The 15,513-nt window shown below is 48.6% G+C and overlaps 1 protein-coding gene across 1 annotated transcript; it reads left to right on the top strand.

Moving 5' to 3' along the window:
- Positions 1-9,763, top strand: LOC128305749 (protein decapentaplegic). Its single transcript, XM_053043343.1, has 3 exons — positions 1-1,180; positions 4,426-5,063; positions 7,451-9,763. Exons 1-3 carry the CDS (start codon positions 1,032-1,034, stop codon positions 8,362-8,364), a joined length of 1,701 nt encoding a protein of 566 aa, XP_052899303.1. The 5' UTR covers positions 1-1,031; the 3' UTR covers positions 8,365-9,763.
- The last annotated feature ends 5,750 nt before the right edge of the window (positions 9,764-15,513 follow it).

Genomic DNA, 15,513 nt, shown 5'->3' on the forward strand with positions numbered 1-15,513 from the left:
CACTTGCTAGCGGGAGCGACAAGAGATTGGAATGTAACGGGCACGACTGGAACGCAAATAATTTACCTTCTTGTTAGCTTTTGTTTCCACCCCCTGTTCGTGCGCGCCACCCCTCGCGATCGAAAGTGCAATCGCGAAGAAGTGCAACCGCAAGACGTGCGTGGGCGACACAGCAACGAAAAAAAAAGTGATCGAGCAACTTTCGTGCAACTCCAGTGCGGGGACCAGTGGACAGATTTTTGTGATTGTGCAGCCAACAAAGCCCCGGGATTTGAGAAGGGGGACCTCATCTAGCCTTTGCCCAGGAAAGCAAGTTCCCTGGCGGTGGGAAGGAAAGGAAAAGTGCACGAAAGCTCGGGCCTGAAAGGGTCGCGTTTTGGGCAGGTAGAGTCCTTTGGACATCACAGCGAAACAGGCAGACACGGGCCTGGGCAAGTGAAGAAAATTAAAAATCACAAGTAAAACATATACATCCACACCCAAACATAAATACACAAACAGGCACACACACACACAAACACATCCAAACACACGTACAGAAAGTGCTGGGAAGCGAAGAGAAGAAGTGGAGTGAAGAAAAAGGAAAAGGGCAGGAAACCCGTACTGCGAGCGATCCTGTCCGGTGTGAAGTTGCAGCGGAGCGTTCGATGTGAAAGTCGAGTGACTGGTAGCAAATATTCCAGGCGGATTTTTAGTGAAATAATGCTTTGTGCCGGTGATTGGCCAGTGAGCAGAAAACATTCAAACGCCCATCTTCAGTGCAGTCCAGGGCTCGTCACGACACAGTGCCAGAGCGGCGTGCAGGGCCACCAGGGCCATACCGGACCGTGTTACAGCCGGCAGTAGTTCACTCGCTACGCGAACGAAGCGAAGCGACCTTCCAAACGCAGCACCCCTTCGAACGCACACCAAACAACAACAACAGCAACAAAGAAACGTCCGGCCAGCTTTTCCGGTCCGGTTTCCTTCCAGTTTCGCATCCAACGGCGCCAGCGAAGGTTTCCCGGGTCCGTTCCGGCGGCTCGGTGTACATGACGCGGGAACGGCTGCGTGCGCATGCGGCTGCGTGTCCTTGCGGCCGCAGCGAAACGCGCGGCCTCGGACGGGTACGGGCCGGTGCGAGGACACACGGCGTACCGATCACACAGCAAGTAACGACCAGACGCCACACCAGAAGAAGGTAAGCAGTTGGCCACTGGCAGGGGGATCAAGATCATCTCCGTCGCTAAATCATCGCGTTATGATTTTCTCGGAAAAACCCTCAGAAATGAAAAGATGCGACACAAACGTTGGTCCGTGATTGTATCGCGCGATATAATACCGGCGGAAACCGCTTACCTAATTGGTGTTGACCCGAAGCGCACAGGACAGAGCATGATGTGCATGTAGAGGCCGTGAGAATTAAGCCGACGATGTTTTAGTCGACGAGCGACATAAATCAGAGCAATACTCTGGAAGGACGTGGTTGACGTGGCTTTATCTGGCCCCCGTTCACTATCTGCCGCAACGGGGTCAACGAAGTACCCGGCCCAACTCGCAACGCTGCTCGCAACTGCACCAACAACCAGCAGGGATGCGCACAGCAAATCACCAACGAAATAGTGGTACAATGTTGTTGTGCTTCATTGATTAATTAAAATTAAAGCGAGCCGTTGTTTGGAAGGCACTTCGTGCAGTGTCGCTGCATTTTGCTGCTTGGGCTTGGGCCGACCGGGAAACAAAGAACTCGGCAGCGAATCCCGCAAACACAGGCAGACTGGCGTCTTGATCGGTGCGCCTTACTGACGCCACGAAGGTTTCGCCCTTAATAGCCCCTTTGGGTGTTAAACGGCCTAACCGAACGTGTTAGGCAATCAACACCATAAAACCCACACTTTAATGCTTTTATGTCAACCTGTGCTCTATTGTTTCGGGATAAAGGTCCTGGCGACTTGTCTTAGAGAGCGGCTTGGTGCTTGGAGGACGGATTGGTCTCTGTCTCTGACACATGCGCAAAACTGTACAGCCCAGAAATTGGACGAACAAACCGGGGCTCGCTGAGCTGTAGCACGATGACGCTAGGTGGGAGATTAAAATCCGTAGTCGTCCTTTCCGGCTCAAACCGATTCGAGCCAAACCCAGGACCCCCCCGTGTGCTTCCGAAAGCAGCGGAGGGGAAGTATGTAGATCAGTTCGTTTTTTTTTGCTGCTCCAACGCTGTGATGAAGGTTGCGGACAATTATTATTCAAATGCGATTAATAATTCTGCGTGTTACGTGATTACGAGGGGGCTCTTTTTCCTCTGTGGGATTTGCGAGATACGCTTCATTTTTCCTGTTGATTCGCTGCTGGTTCGTTTGTTTGCGTTTTTTTTCGCCAGTATGAGCTAAAAATAGCAAAACCTGTAGAGCCAGAGAAGGAGTTCAGGCCAGTGCCAGTGTTCGAAGTTGCGGGAGGTAGTCCATGTGTGGCGCGTAACTCGTAACTCTCCCGGCCCTTAGGGCGTGATGCGGATCGAGCTGCCATTTGGCGATCATTTCTCGTTGTTGTTGCTGCTGCGACACGCTACAGGTATTGCGTCCCGCGACCAACCGGCAACCGCAAGTGCGAAAAGAGGCGTTAAAAAAGGTGGAAATACGATCGAAAGGTGGTGGACGAAAGGCGACTTTATCATTGCAGTTGAATTCTAAACGCCCGTGCCCGTCGTGAACCGCTCAGCAGTCGGGTGTGTGTTTTTTTCCTTACTGTTGACGCACTTGGCATTGCCAATTCGCATTCGCACTGCGGTGGCATTGCCGATCGGGTTTGGGCCGGAGCGATGAGATTAGCTGCAATTTCTTCTTCGCCGTGTGACCTACTTGTGGCGGCGCATACGCGCGTGCTGTTGCTGCCGGGCCGTGCACGCTGATGCGATAGAGCAATCTTGCATGCGTGTTTTATGCCCCTTTAACGCCCCCTCCCAGAAATAGCCTAACGGCGTTCGAAGGCTCACTACCCGGGGCAGCCGGGGTGCGTCTACCCAGGCCTACCGTTCGGTTGCAGGTGCTCCCCATTGATAAAGGGTATGGAAATTACCAAATCCATCCCACATTCAGCTACGGTGCAGGGCCCACCTCTCCGTGGTGTGCCCGTTCGACTGGGCATAAATGGACGTGGGACCGGGAAAAACCCCATCCATGCTAACAGAGCACCGGCGAGATGTACCTGTTGCCGCAGTTTGGACTCGCAGGCATCGACACCGAGGGTGTGGCAGCGCTCGAGTGCGGTAGCCCAAGGACAAAAACGCAAGGGACGCGCAACACAAATAACGAAACACATTCTTCACTTCCCCGCCCAGCATTGTGTAGAACAATCGATGTTGTTGTCCTCCGTGCGTAAGCCCCTGGCAACGGTAACCGGTTGCCCACTTGAGTGTGCGAGGTAGTAAAACGCTGCCAGCTCAAGGGGATTCTTCCTGTAATCGCCTGCAATCGCCTCCGGTCCGGTTTCGGTTTCCCGCTGCCTGCCTGGGACCGGGAGGGGTGCGTGCGAAAGCCGTTCCTGCCGATGAGAGGGACGAAAAAAGGTCCTCCGCAAGACTGGAATCTATCGCCCCGTCGCTCATAAACAGGAGGCACTTGAGAATCACTCTGGTTGTGTCCTTTTTTTGCTGCACACACCCGCATCACAAGCATCGGGATCGGATCAGAAGGATGCGTCCTGCTATGCTATCCACCCTAGACACACCACGGACAGCCTTCGGAAGGCTAGGCAGAGTAGCACGATCTGCCACCTGTACCGTGGACAGTCTTTGCCGTGTTGAAGTGGGCGACTTGAAGGTGTTTTTATGGTTGTGTGCTGTAAATGCATCATGTGTGAAGGTGAAGAATTCTATACCTCGAACGGTCTCCGATGCTCACGACCTTTAAACGGCAGAAGAACTGCAACGCAAAGGCCCGAAACACGCTGTGGAGGAGTGAAAATTTACGCTCGGCAAGGAAGAAATGATGCCGCACGTCGCGGTTGCGTTTCGCTATGCTTTAGCTTCATGATGCAAGCCAATAACCGAGCAGTCGCCACCCGGTCTGTCCCAATCTTTGCCCGAGAATCTTGCATCCCCTCATCTTCCCGACTCCCCTCGACCTCCCCAGTCCCCAACGGCACGGTACGGGTTGTTGTTTTTGAAAACATTTACTTTAATTATCAGCTTCCTCTTGGCGGCGCTCGCACATCGACATCGCTCGAACGTGGCGTCTGCTGGTGGTTGGTTGGTGCCCCGGCTATCTTTCCAGTGTCTTGTCCTTCCACCCCCCACCGTTGTTGACTAATCGCAATCGCAATTGCAATCGCAGGGGATTTTATTAGGGAGGAGCAGGCGAAACGGTTGTCACAGTCAGCCGCCGACCGTACGCGAGTGAATGTGGCCGGTACTAATAGATTTTGGTTTCGTTTCGGTTTCGTTTGCAGACTACTTCCCACGACCATGCACGCATGGTTCTACGTGTTCGCGGTGTTGGCGATTTCGCACGGTGCCATGAAAGTCGCCAGCACCGACAGCAGCGGAGTGTCGCGCACGAAAGTGACCGCGGTGATCGGGCTCGGTGCGGAGCAATCGCACCACATCACCAGCCACTACAATCAGCCACCGCGCCAGGGCGATGCCGATTCCACCGGGGGAGCGCCGGAACCGCGGATAGGTGGGACGGCGGCGCAGGCTGGCAGCAGTAGTGTAAGCAGCAGTGATACCAACGAGTACGAGGAGTACGTCGCCGGGATGGCGGTGGTCGGCGAGACGGTGGAGGAAGAGCTAGCGGAGCCGGAGCTGGATAACGAGATCGGTGACAGTGAGCCGGACGTTGTGGACGACGGTGACAGCTCCGGCAGGCCCGATCCTAAAACACTAGTCGAGATAGAGAAGAATCTCTTGAGCCTGTTCGGGTTTCCTAATCGACCAAAAATCGATAGATCTAAGGTGGTGATACCGGAGGCGATGAAGCAGCTGTACGCGCAGATCATGGGCCACGATCTGGTCGACTCCGTCAGTGTACCAAAGGAAGGACTCAACACGCGCAACGCCAACACGGTGCGAAGTTTCACGCACGAAGGTACGTACTCTGAGTCTAGTGAGGGGTTCTTTAGCGGGAACTACACTGTAGATATAGGAAGCCGTTCCGAAGGCTCGTATGTCGACGTTAGAAAAACGCAAACCGGTAAATGCACATGAGCTAGTGCAGTGATGGTGGCAGCGACGATCGCATTGCTACACCATCGGTAACGATCGTTTCGCACCAAGAGACCTGCTTTCTGACGGTGTACTGGCAGAATGAACTTGTTTTTCTTTATATTCAATTAATTGCAAAGCTAACGGCTGGCTGGTGTAAACGATTTAAAAGTAGTTCCACTGCCAGAGTGAAGACTTCTGAGGCAACATGGAGTTTTGCTATTACGGCAATAATATGGAGACTTACTATTAAAAGGTGGCGTTAGAGTTTGACAATGTCTTGAACTACACTTTGCCTCTTACCAAGTCACTTTACTCTAAAGATCTTGCTCTTGAGACATTTAAAACGCAATTAACCGTTGAAACACAAACAGGTAGGAGAGCAAAAATAAAGCAAAATCTTCGAAATCTCCAGCGAGTGCTTGGAACAGGATGTCGATCTAAGCGGTAGCCGCTGGTGCACTTGATTGCATTACCTGGAAATGCGATTGCAATAAAGAAGCGCGCGTTGTTTGTGTAATTCGGCGCGCAACTGTTTACATAAAATCTTCCCCATCCCTCCCGAAAAGAAAAGAAAAACGATTAACGCGCGTAGTCAGCGAACACGCGAAGAGCGTTCTAGGGCGCTCAGTTTTCCACGCATCCCACACCCCCCCCCGGGAAATTTCCTCGGCTTGCTCGTGTGCCGTAAGAATAGCGTGCGTAAAATTATCGGTAAATTTTGCACACGAGTAAACGAACGTAAACTACCTCGCGGTGTATAAAACGAGCCGGGGAAGCGCGCGTTCTGTGCCCAGCTGGGTGGGTTCAAGGAGAGATCTCGTCTATCAACACCTCGTTGCGAGGGGATTGTGCCAGACCGTCGTCCAGCAGCAGTCCCGGTTGACCTTTCCTCCGGCTCCGGCGTGGATGTGTTTTATTGCCGCCGACTCTCGGCTGCAGTCGGTCGCTGTGTTTATCCGAAAGCGGGGGAAAAGTTACGCAAAATCCCTTTTGCGCCCTTCCGCCCAAAACCCGGACCGACCTGGAGTTTAGAAGTAGTATCACGCCGCTTGTAAACAAACACGTACGTGGAAATATTAGCAGAGACCCCTCTTTCGGACCAGCGTTTAGTGAGCTGTGCGGGACGCGCCCCGATCGGGGCAATTAAAGCGAGTGTGTACCGCGAGGCGCAATTTTCGGCAAATCGCAAACAGAGCAAAGAGAAAACCCCGCGGCCCCGACAATGATGATCATCGGTCGATCGTCGTACGGACGCGATTGCGAAATCGAACGATGCGTAGTATGTTCCATGTTCCGGTGGCGGTAATGCTGATTGTTCAAATTCGCTAATGGGGTTTTTCGAGCAAATCGATTAAAATCGGAGAAGTGTTATTGTTTGGAAGCGTGTTGCCGAGCGATTCCTTGCTGTTCTGGTTTCTGTCTGGACGAATATTAAGCCGCGGAGTGGAATAGACCGATGTTTTGTTATTTCTTGGTAGGAAGAGGGGGAGCGAGACGATCGGGATTATTGTGCTGAGTTCGTCCAGGTGGGAAATGACAGGTACGGGAATTGTTTATTCATCTAGTGGGTGAGAAATTATGAGCACTTGGTTCATGCCAGCAGGGTTCTCCTCGGAAACATCGCATATTTTAAAATGATTTATTTGTGAAGAAACAAAGTATTGCTGCGGAGCTCAATAAAATTTTCTCACTAGAAAATATTTTCAATTTGTAGACCTTGAATGAAAGACTCTAAATATCTATTCTAAAGAAATATGACTCATCAAAGATGCTTCTCAAAGACTCAGAAATCTTCAAAGTCTCTCGCATCCCCAAAAATTCATGAATGTCAGGAGATATTTGGGTCTTTACTTGGGTGCGGTTAGACCAGTACCAGTACCACAGCAGTTCTTGTATCTGTAGAATTCCTTCGAAGCTATAAGAATTCAAGAATCTTGGCGGATTCACCAATCTTCAAGGTTTTCTGGTTGGAGGGTTACCCAATCTTCAAGGATTTCTTTACATATTTGGATAGTCTACTCATGAGTGTAAAAACTCACATAAATGATCGTAATCAAAAAATTCTATAGACATGGAATGTTCTGGTGATCTTGGCAATTTTTGATGTCTTTAAATATCTCATCTTCTGAAGATGACCAATGTGGGATGTGATGGGTTACAGACCTTGAGGTACTTGTAAGAAATTCTACTAAATTGAGGGACCAAAATGCATTCAAGCTTGAGTAAATAATACAACAAAATGGTTTTCTCTCCTGTTATTCTCCACAGAAAGTCACATAGACGAGCGGTTCCAGCACCATCATCGCTTTCGGCTACTGTTCAACGTAACGAGTATCCCGAGAGGCGAGAAGCTGCGGGCCGCGGAGCTCACGCTTACGCGCGACGGTATCGCACACAAGAGCGGTCGGCCACTTGCAAGACCACCGCTCCACTACACGGTACTCGTGTACGACATTGTCCGGCCGGGCGTGAAAGGTAAGCGGGCGCCCACCTTCCTGCTGGTCGACACGAAAACGCTCGCCGTTAACGAGTCCGGCACGGCCAGCTTCGATGTGATGCCGGCCGTGGAACGGTGGCTCAGGCAACCGCGCAAAAACCACGGCCTCTTCGTGCAGGTGACTAGCCGCGGGCGTGGTGCCGCCCCCCACAGTCGGCAGCGCCGCAGCGTCCCGGCCGCCCCGGTCCACGAGCACGTCCGGTTGCGGCGGAATGTGGCCGAGCGGCACGATACCTGGGTGCAGAAGCAGCCGCTACTGTTCACGTACACCGACGACGGTCGGCACAAGCAGCGACCGATACGGGACGCGATCAGTAGCGCGAACCGGGCACGGCGCGCGTCCGCCAAACGCAGCAGTCGGCGGAAAAACGAACTCTGCCAGCGGAAGCCACTGTACGTCGACTTTAGCGATGTGGGCTGGAACGATTGGATTGTGGCACCGCCCGGGTATGAGGCGTACTTCTGCCAGGGTGACTGCCGCTTCCCGATAGCGGACCACCTGAACACGACGAATCACGCGATCGTGCAGACGCTGGTCAACTCCTACAATCCGACGCTCGCACCGAAGGCGTGCTGCGTACCGACGCAGCTGTCCTCCATCTCGATGCTGTATCTGAACGAGCAGAACAAGGTGGTGTTGAAAAACTACCAGGACATGACGGTCGTCGGTTGTGGCTGCCGGTGAAGCACTATCAGTGAAGTGGTGAGGAACAGGGTAGGTTTTCTGTGAGAAAACAGACCAGGACGGAATTATTGGGGCAGCATGAAGATGAGGATGTATAGCTCACGGATGACCATAGGAATCGGCAGGGCCGCTACTGTTTGTTTAATTATTACTTTAAATCTTATTTTTTGTTTTGTGTATAACGTTCGAACGTACTAAGAAGAAAAAAATAGGGGAGGAATGTTAGCATACAGATGCGTATGGAGTAGGAATTGTAGCCGAAAAGCATAAAAACCAGATGTACCATATAGTAGTATGCCATTCGTCCGCGATGCTGCAAGCTCGCGGACTGGCGCGGGGATTTGTGTGTGAGTGTGTGCGCGCGCGGTAGACATCAAGTCGTAGATCAAGCCATAAACAAGAGCATATTAAACAGAGGGAGGGGAGGAAAACAACATAAAACTAATCAAAAATGAAAGTAAAATATCGAAACAATCAAAATAAACCCTATATCAGCTGTTTGCGAGGAGGCGCGGTATTGTCCGTCCATGCGGTACGGTAGGCAGTAATTGTTCAGGAGCCTGCGTGGGAATAGGCTGGGAAACTAGTGCTGTGGCATAGGTGTTAGTGGCAGGAGACTTCAGCAACGGGGGCTCTTTCTTTGTACATATTTATTCGATAGGAAGTCAGATAGGCAGCCAAACCGGACGGGGATGGGAGCGATACAGAGTTGCCGTTGTTGGGCCGTTTTCACCAGGGGGAAGCCAGAGGTCTTCCAGAGTGCGCGCGCGCGTGTGTGTATGTATAAAGTAACAGGAACTATATAGTGAGATAAATAGTGCATTAAACTTACTTGCGTAGCGATGCGGTTTTGGACGTTTGGAACAGCTGCAAAAATAGAAAACCTTGGACCATCGAGTAATCCTTACCCAAGAGAAAAAACAAAATCGATAATCGTGCGTTTGAAGTCCCAACATGTCTCATCTCGAGTGAGCTTGTTCACATCAGGTCGATTGTCTAAAGTGCACAGGCAAACACACACCACACACAGCGTAACGCTATTTATTGGCAAATGGCGGTAAATAGGGGATGCATTCGTGTGCGAGTATTTTTTGGTCGTTGTTGTTGCTGGTCTTTGGATTTGCTTTTGTGTACTTTGTTTGGGCAGCTTTTATAAAGTTCCGCAAGAGAAGAAATGAAACAAAAAACCACCACCCCGAAACTTTTTCCGATGCGTCCTGGGCTGGGATGAACACTATTACCGTTTAGGGCACCGGCTACAATGTGTTTGAATATGATTTTTTGTGTGTGTAAATTTTTGTATATTATAACTGTACCTGTAACCGGAAGGAAACGTATTTATTTTACGAAAACGGAAGCGTGTAATTGAGGAATAAATTTGTAAGAAATTCAAACCGTACCAATGATTGATTGTATTTGTTAGCGAATGGAAAGAAATTCTTTGCTCGTGGTGTTACAATGGTAAGTGATTGTATGATTTATCTTTATACTTAGATTTAATCTCCAATTGTGAACTGCTTCGCACTTAATTGTTTGATGCACCTCAGCCAAGAGGTTCTATCCTCTGAGCCTTTAATTTCTCCCTGCATCTTGAAGGCCTTTGCTAGAATGCTTTAGAATCCTTAGCTCCTCACAGTCTACCTCTGCTAGTGGAACACCGTTAGTGGCCGAAAACGGAATCGCATAAGCGGCTGTGGTACAAACGGAAGACCACCCAACTGGAGCTCCAAAAAAAGGGGGCAATTCCTTACACCGCCAAAAAAAAATCGCTTATATGTGCACAAAACGCAGCCCTTATAAGATCGTCTGGACGGCAAAAGAAAAAAAAACCACACACGCACACACACCATTCAGACATATTTGTGAAAAATGTTCCCTTTGTTTCGGGAATTCCGTTGAACTGTGGCAGCGCTCGGGTTGCGGCTTGGTCAGCCTCAAACGTCAAAGGCCACCTGTGAGCGGGCCGAACGGAGCAAAACCCCACGGGTACATCATTATGTCCCGGGGAAGACAAACGTATACACCCGAACTACAACGGCGTATCATCTCAATCTCATCCCGCTGCAACCGTCCGAGAACAATGATTGTAATTTTGGGGGGCCCCGGTTTTGTGTGGTTTCGCGTTCCGGTGCACCTTATACCAACCCGAATCGTCATTTGTTCTCTGATGATCTGCAAGCAAAAGAACGGATCTGACACATTTCTACACACTCTTCCTTACAGGCACCCGAAATGAAAGAAAAATAAACCCTTTATCAACCCCGATCGCCCTACGCGATCTGGGAGGGCTGATTGTTGATGGTTTAATTTCTGCTCAACGTTTCTAAATAATCTAAACTGTTTTGCTGGGGAAATATTGGTTGGCCCAATTGCGTAATGCAGGCTTGGACTTGCGTTAACCTCGACATTGCTCGTACGCACGCAGCCATGATGGCGCTTGGCGGATGTGTGTCAGTAACTTCTGGTTGCGTGATTAAGTTGAACAATTACGCTGCACAGTCGAGAGCACGTACTGGAGGAAGTTTGAAAACAATTTTCATCGTGCCGGTAAATCGTCAAAGGAAGTTTTGGTTCGACTTGATAAACATAGTTGGACAACAATTTATATTGAGCGTTATTGACAAGAAATTCTCCAACAATCCTTTCCGATTGAATGGGAATTTCTACAGTAGCATTTGAGCAATTGTACGTTAATTACAGGGTTTTCCAATTAAAATGGAAAAGTGTCAGACATTACTTGATACTTTTCAAGTTGAACTAGAATGCCTTTGGATGATCTCGAATTCTCTCCAATTACTGGAACTCTTAATATTTCATTCTAGACTTTATCACGCCACTCAGTTAAAAGGCTTTCAGTTTGAACTTAAATTACCTCAGCTTGCAGTAGTTCCATATAACGGGAAGCATTTCATAACGTTCTCAAAACCATGTCCATGTTCTAGTTGAAATAGTTTCACAAATGGCTCAAACTTTATCAGTTGCACTGGAAACCCCTGTAACGTTGGTGATCAGCGTTCGTACACGCGCTGTACATTAGGGGTGAGTTAGTTTGGTGCCCTTGCCTTTTCCAGGTGGTATCATGGTATCACACACCACGGAATCTATTAATCGACTGCAATCAAATGCCCTGAAAGTTGTCTACCGAGGTGGCAAAATGTAATTGCCAGTATGCGCTTAATTACTTTACGCCACCGTGGCAGTGCGATCGAGTTTCGAGTCCGGCCGAGCTCGTGCTTTCGCGTCTAATATCTAATCGAAATCCGTACTAATCAAATCCAGGGGTATGGGTACGGGGGCTCAGTTTTTTTTTTATAATTAACTCATTAATGGTGTGGTACTAAAAATAACTGATATTTAAAATTCTAAATGACTGTGATTATAGAAAAGAGGACGGATTGTTGTGCGCGTGTGCGAGTATGGCATGGGAATTATCGATTAATTGCTTCCAGCACATTGATTCCACGAAGCAAGTGAGTGGAACCGTTGTCCAAACTCGCGCGAATAATCGAACGATCAATTTTCCCCGCAAATAAGGGTGCGAAGATCATCGATCACACACACCGATCGCACGCAAAATGAATCGGCAAGCGTCATGTGGCACGGGCGGCTTATCTGAGGCCCGGATGTTGGAAAGTGGATAAGCAAAGTGGTCCGTGTTTAAATAATTAGGAATGCAAAATCTCGTCCCAAGCTGCTCACCGAACACACCTTGGTGTGTTCACCATATAATCCTGGGGCTGTGGCGGGCAAAGCAAGAAACGCAATGCGGTTGCGGCACTCTCACAACACAACACACACACTCAGCGCGCGCAGGATAAATGATGATTTAGCAGGTGGTTGCGGTTGCGGGGCCGATCGATTTGCGACGCAATCGCGGCAATACACTTTGCGTTCGAACGGTGCGGAACGTGACCCGCGAATGATTGAGACGGCCGGGCGTCGATTGGGTGGTTGTTTTCGAAAACGGGTGTGATCGATCGATCGTTCTGGTCGGCGGTACGATTGTTGTTTGCCGTACTGTTTGTGTGTTTTTTTTCCTTCTGCCGCTACACTCCACTGTCTTGTTACTAGGAGGAACTATCAGCTGGGTAGTAGCAAACAGGCAACCGGACAGGAAGGAATCGTACGCAGCGCGAATCGAAGTGACGCTGTGTGGTCTGTTGTTGCCCTTTTTTTTCTTGCAAGTGTATGTTTGTAATCACGTACCGAGCAGGTGACGTAGCAAGTGCAAGTATTTATGGTTAGTTCTCTGAAGGGAGAATTGTTGACGTATGACTTTTTATTTCATTCGAAGAGAAAGTTTGGTGTTTTTCCACTTATTCACTATTGTTTGTTGTTGAGAAAAATGTTGAATTACCAGAACTTTGTACTAAGCGATAACAACAATCCGTTAAGGAGGGACACACTGTGTATTCAAGAGCTAAAATGCTTGAAATTTCTGAGATCATATCTGAATTTAAGGCCAAGATTTCAGGAATATCTTAGGAATATAGACTTATCAGATCTCAAGATCACAACCGATCCAGATCAGATCTGAGCTTGAATACTAAGATCGCAGGAATATCTGATATCTGATAGACTCAGTTATAGATCAAGATTAGAATTAATGCCTTTTCTAAATTGATTGTCAAGTTGGACTGAAACGTATTGAAGGAGATGAGGAATTCCAAATTCTGGATCTTGAATCTGCACCAACTCTACTCGACTCATGCATCTATCTAATCGGGAGCCTTGGATCCCGAAGCTCAAGAAAGATACCATATCTACCATTGATTATTCTAATTTAATTTTAGCAACAAATCTAGCACTGGGTGGAATTTTAGCAATTAAATTAGAAAACCCTGTAATTTTTTGCATGTTGTTATTAAAAACTTCTCTAAATTGTGAGAACCTATCGAAGTGGTTCATATATTCTATTGTATAAATGCATACTATCGATCGATGCCACACACGATCTAAACCTTACGGAGGTGCTTAAAATCCTCTCCATAAGAACAGAACAAAAAATACTCAAAATATGTGAAAAAGAAACTTAATGAAATATATAAAAAGGAATAAAAATAAAACAAAATCGTAAGCATCCAGTCTTAACAGCAGTGTTTCCTTTTTTGCCGTGAGAGCGCAAACCCAGCCAGTCGCAAGCCCAGTGTTCTATACTGGCGATTCACAATCGCAGGAAATTAATCGTTCCGATCACGCCAACTCAGAGGGCGGGCTGGGCGGTTGGAAGAAACGCCTGGCCCTGGAGGAGTCGAAACGCACCCAGTACGCCATTCAGTCTAACGATGCAAAGCTGTGGGCCACCATCGTTGTGTACAAGGCACGAAAATAACAAGCACACCCCACAGACGCATACACAATGGGCATGTCCACATAACCGCCAAATAACCGAATCGCAATCACGCCAGCATTCTGTCGGTGGAACCGTTTTTTTATGTTTCGTTTTGTTTGTTTGCGTGCGCGCGTGTGTGTGTGTGCGGTTTTAACCAATTCCTGGGAAATCGGCCTCCACATGCAGAGGATCCGTTCCGCCGAGACCGTGGTGCACTTCCATTAAGAACGATTTTTCACTACTGCTGTAAAGAGGCGGCCTCCCGGTTACTACATCTCTCTGGCCGATCGCGGTGGCTCTTGATCGGTGCATATGGTAGCTCACGATCAAAGTATCAACGAATCAACATCGACGGTGGGTAATGTTTTTTTTTTGTTGGTGGCCAACAGAAACCGAAGATCCCGAGACCTACAGGAACGGGTGCTACAAACTAACCGGCTGCCTGGACTCACACAACGAACGTAGCCTCCAGTGAAAAAGAGGAAAATTGTGGTGCTCCCCCGAAAGCAGCCCCAAGCGAGCCAGAACGGAACGGGAACATCGGACCGAGAAGAGCGGAAAATAAACCTATCCAAACACGTTAATAAGATGATGTTATATGTTCTCGTGTATTGCCTTTTCCCACCGGTTCTTGCCATCTCGTTCGGTACGGAATTTCGTCGTTTTGTTACATCCGATGCATCCCGGCAGGCCACGACGGTATATTGCTTTGGGCGCGGCGGTTCGGCACGATCGCGGGGAGCGGAGTGGGTGCAGGTTTGTTGAATATAAGAACGAGCAATAAGAAAGAAAGGAAAAAAAACCCCGACGCCGGCAGGAAAATGTTCCGGAGGTCCTTTCGCAAGACACCGGCACATAATGGGCTCGTAAAGCGAGATTTTTCCTTTATCGTTTTCGCCAACATACACCGGAATGTACGGTAGATCGTACCGTGTTCATCGATATCGCTTGCGGCTAGGACTTGATGAAGATCGCATCCATTCGGTGAGTGTGTCTACAAAACGCAAGGATACCACCGTTCGGGGTTTCGCCCGAACACGGACATAGATTTGAGGTCGATTTCAAAACTGCAAAAGCGATCAGAGATCACATAGCGATACCGAAACGATGTTGGTTTTTGTAGCATTTTTGTGTTCCATTCCGTTCGTGCTTTTCCTTACCCCCTTTTTCTTTAGCCCCACCCGGACACAACGTTGCAAAACGAACCGCTCCCCGAAAAGCATCCGAGCACGGTTGGAGGCTTAGTGTGTGCTTTTGCTGCTGAAAATAATTTATGATTTATCAACGGTATCGGATGTGCAGATTTTGATCGCTTTGTTAGTGGTGGAAGTTTCCGAGTTAAAGAGGGTTAATTTATGCAATAAAAATTACGATGCCATGTGTCCGCGGCTGCTTAGTGACCGGTGTGCGGTGAGTTTTGGAACGATTTTCAACAGGTTTTTAGAACGTTCCGTATGAAAGAAGAGGGGGGGTCTAGTTTGGAATTGAATGTCCCGCTGGTTCAGTGTTGCCTGCCTGCGTCGATGGTGGTCCGTGTTTGTGGATGGTTAGCAGCGTTTGTAAATGAGTTTTGAAAATGGTTCAGAAAGAAATTTATATTTTAAGAAATTAGTTTTATGAACATTTTTAGGCCACTTTTTATAAATGATTAACCATCACTTTTTGATGGTGTATAATTGTCGCACAATAATGCACAAATTCCTACTCAATTTGTCTCTTAATAAAGACGAAGATCTCTACGGATTTTAAGATACCCGACAGATTTAGTGTTCCTAAAGGCTCCTTTATAGTTTGTGAGCGTATTTTATAAGAAACAA

The sequence above is a fragment of the Anopheles moucheti genome, chromosome 3 (assembly GCF_943734755.1).
Source record: "Anopheles moucheti chromosome 3, idAnoMoucSN_F20_07, whole genome shotgun sequence".
NCBI classification, from domain to species: Eukaryota; Metazoa; Arthropoda; class Insecta; order Diptera; family Culicidae; genus Anopheles; species Anopheles moucheti.

Bases quoted from the DNA above. Each gene is read 5' to 3' on its own strand.
- LOC128305749 (XM_053043343.1), top strand. From the start codon at position 1,032: ATGACGCGGGAACGGCTGCGTGCGCATGCGGCTGCGTGTCCTTGCGGC. The intron at 1,181-4,425 runs GTAAGCAGTTGG...TTTCGTTTGCAG, and splicing joins AGACGCCACACCAGAAGAAG to ACTACTTCCCACGACCATGC. The intron at 5,064-7,450 runs GTACGTACTCTG...TATTCTCCACAG, and splicing joins GCGAAGTTTCACGCACGAAG to AAAGTCACATAGACGAGCGG.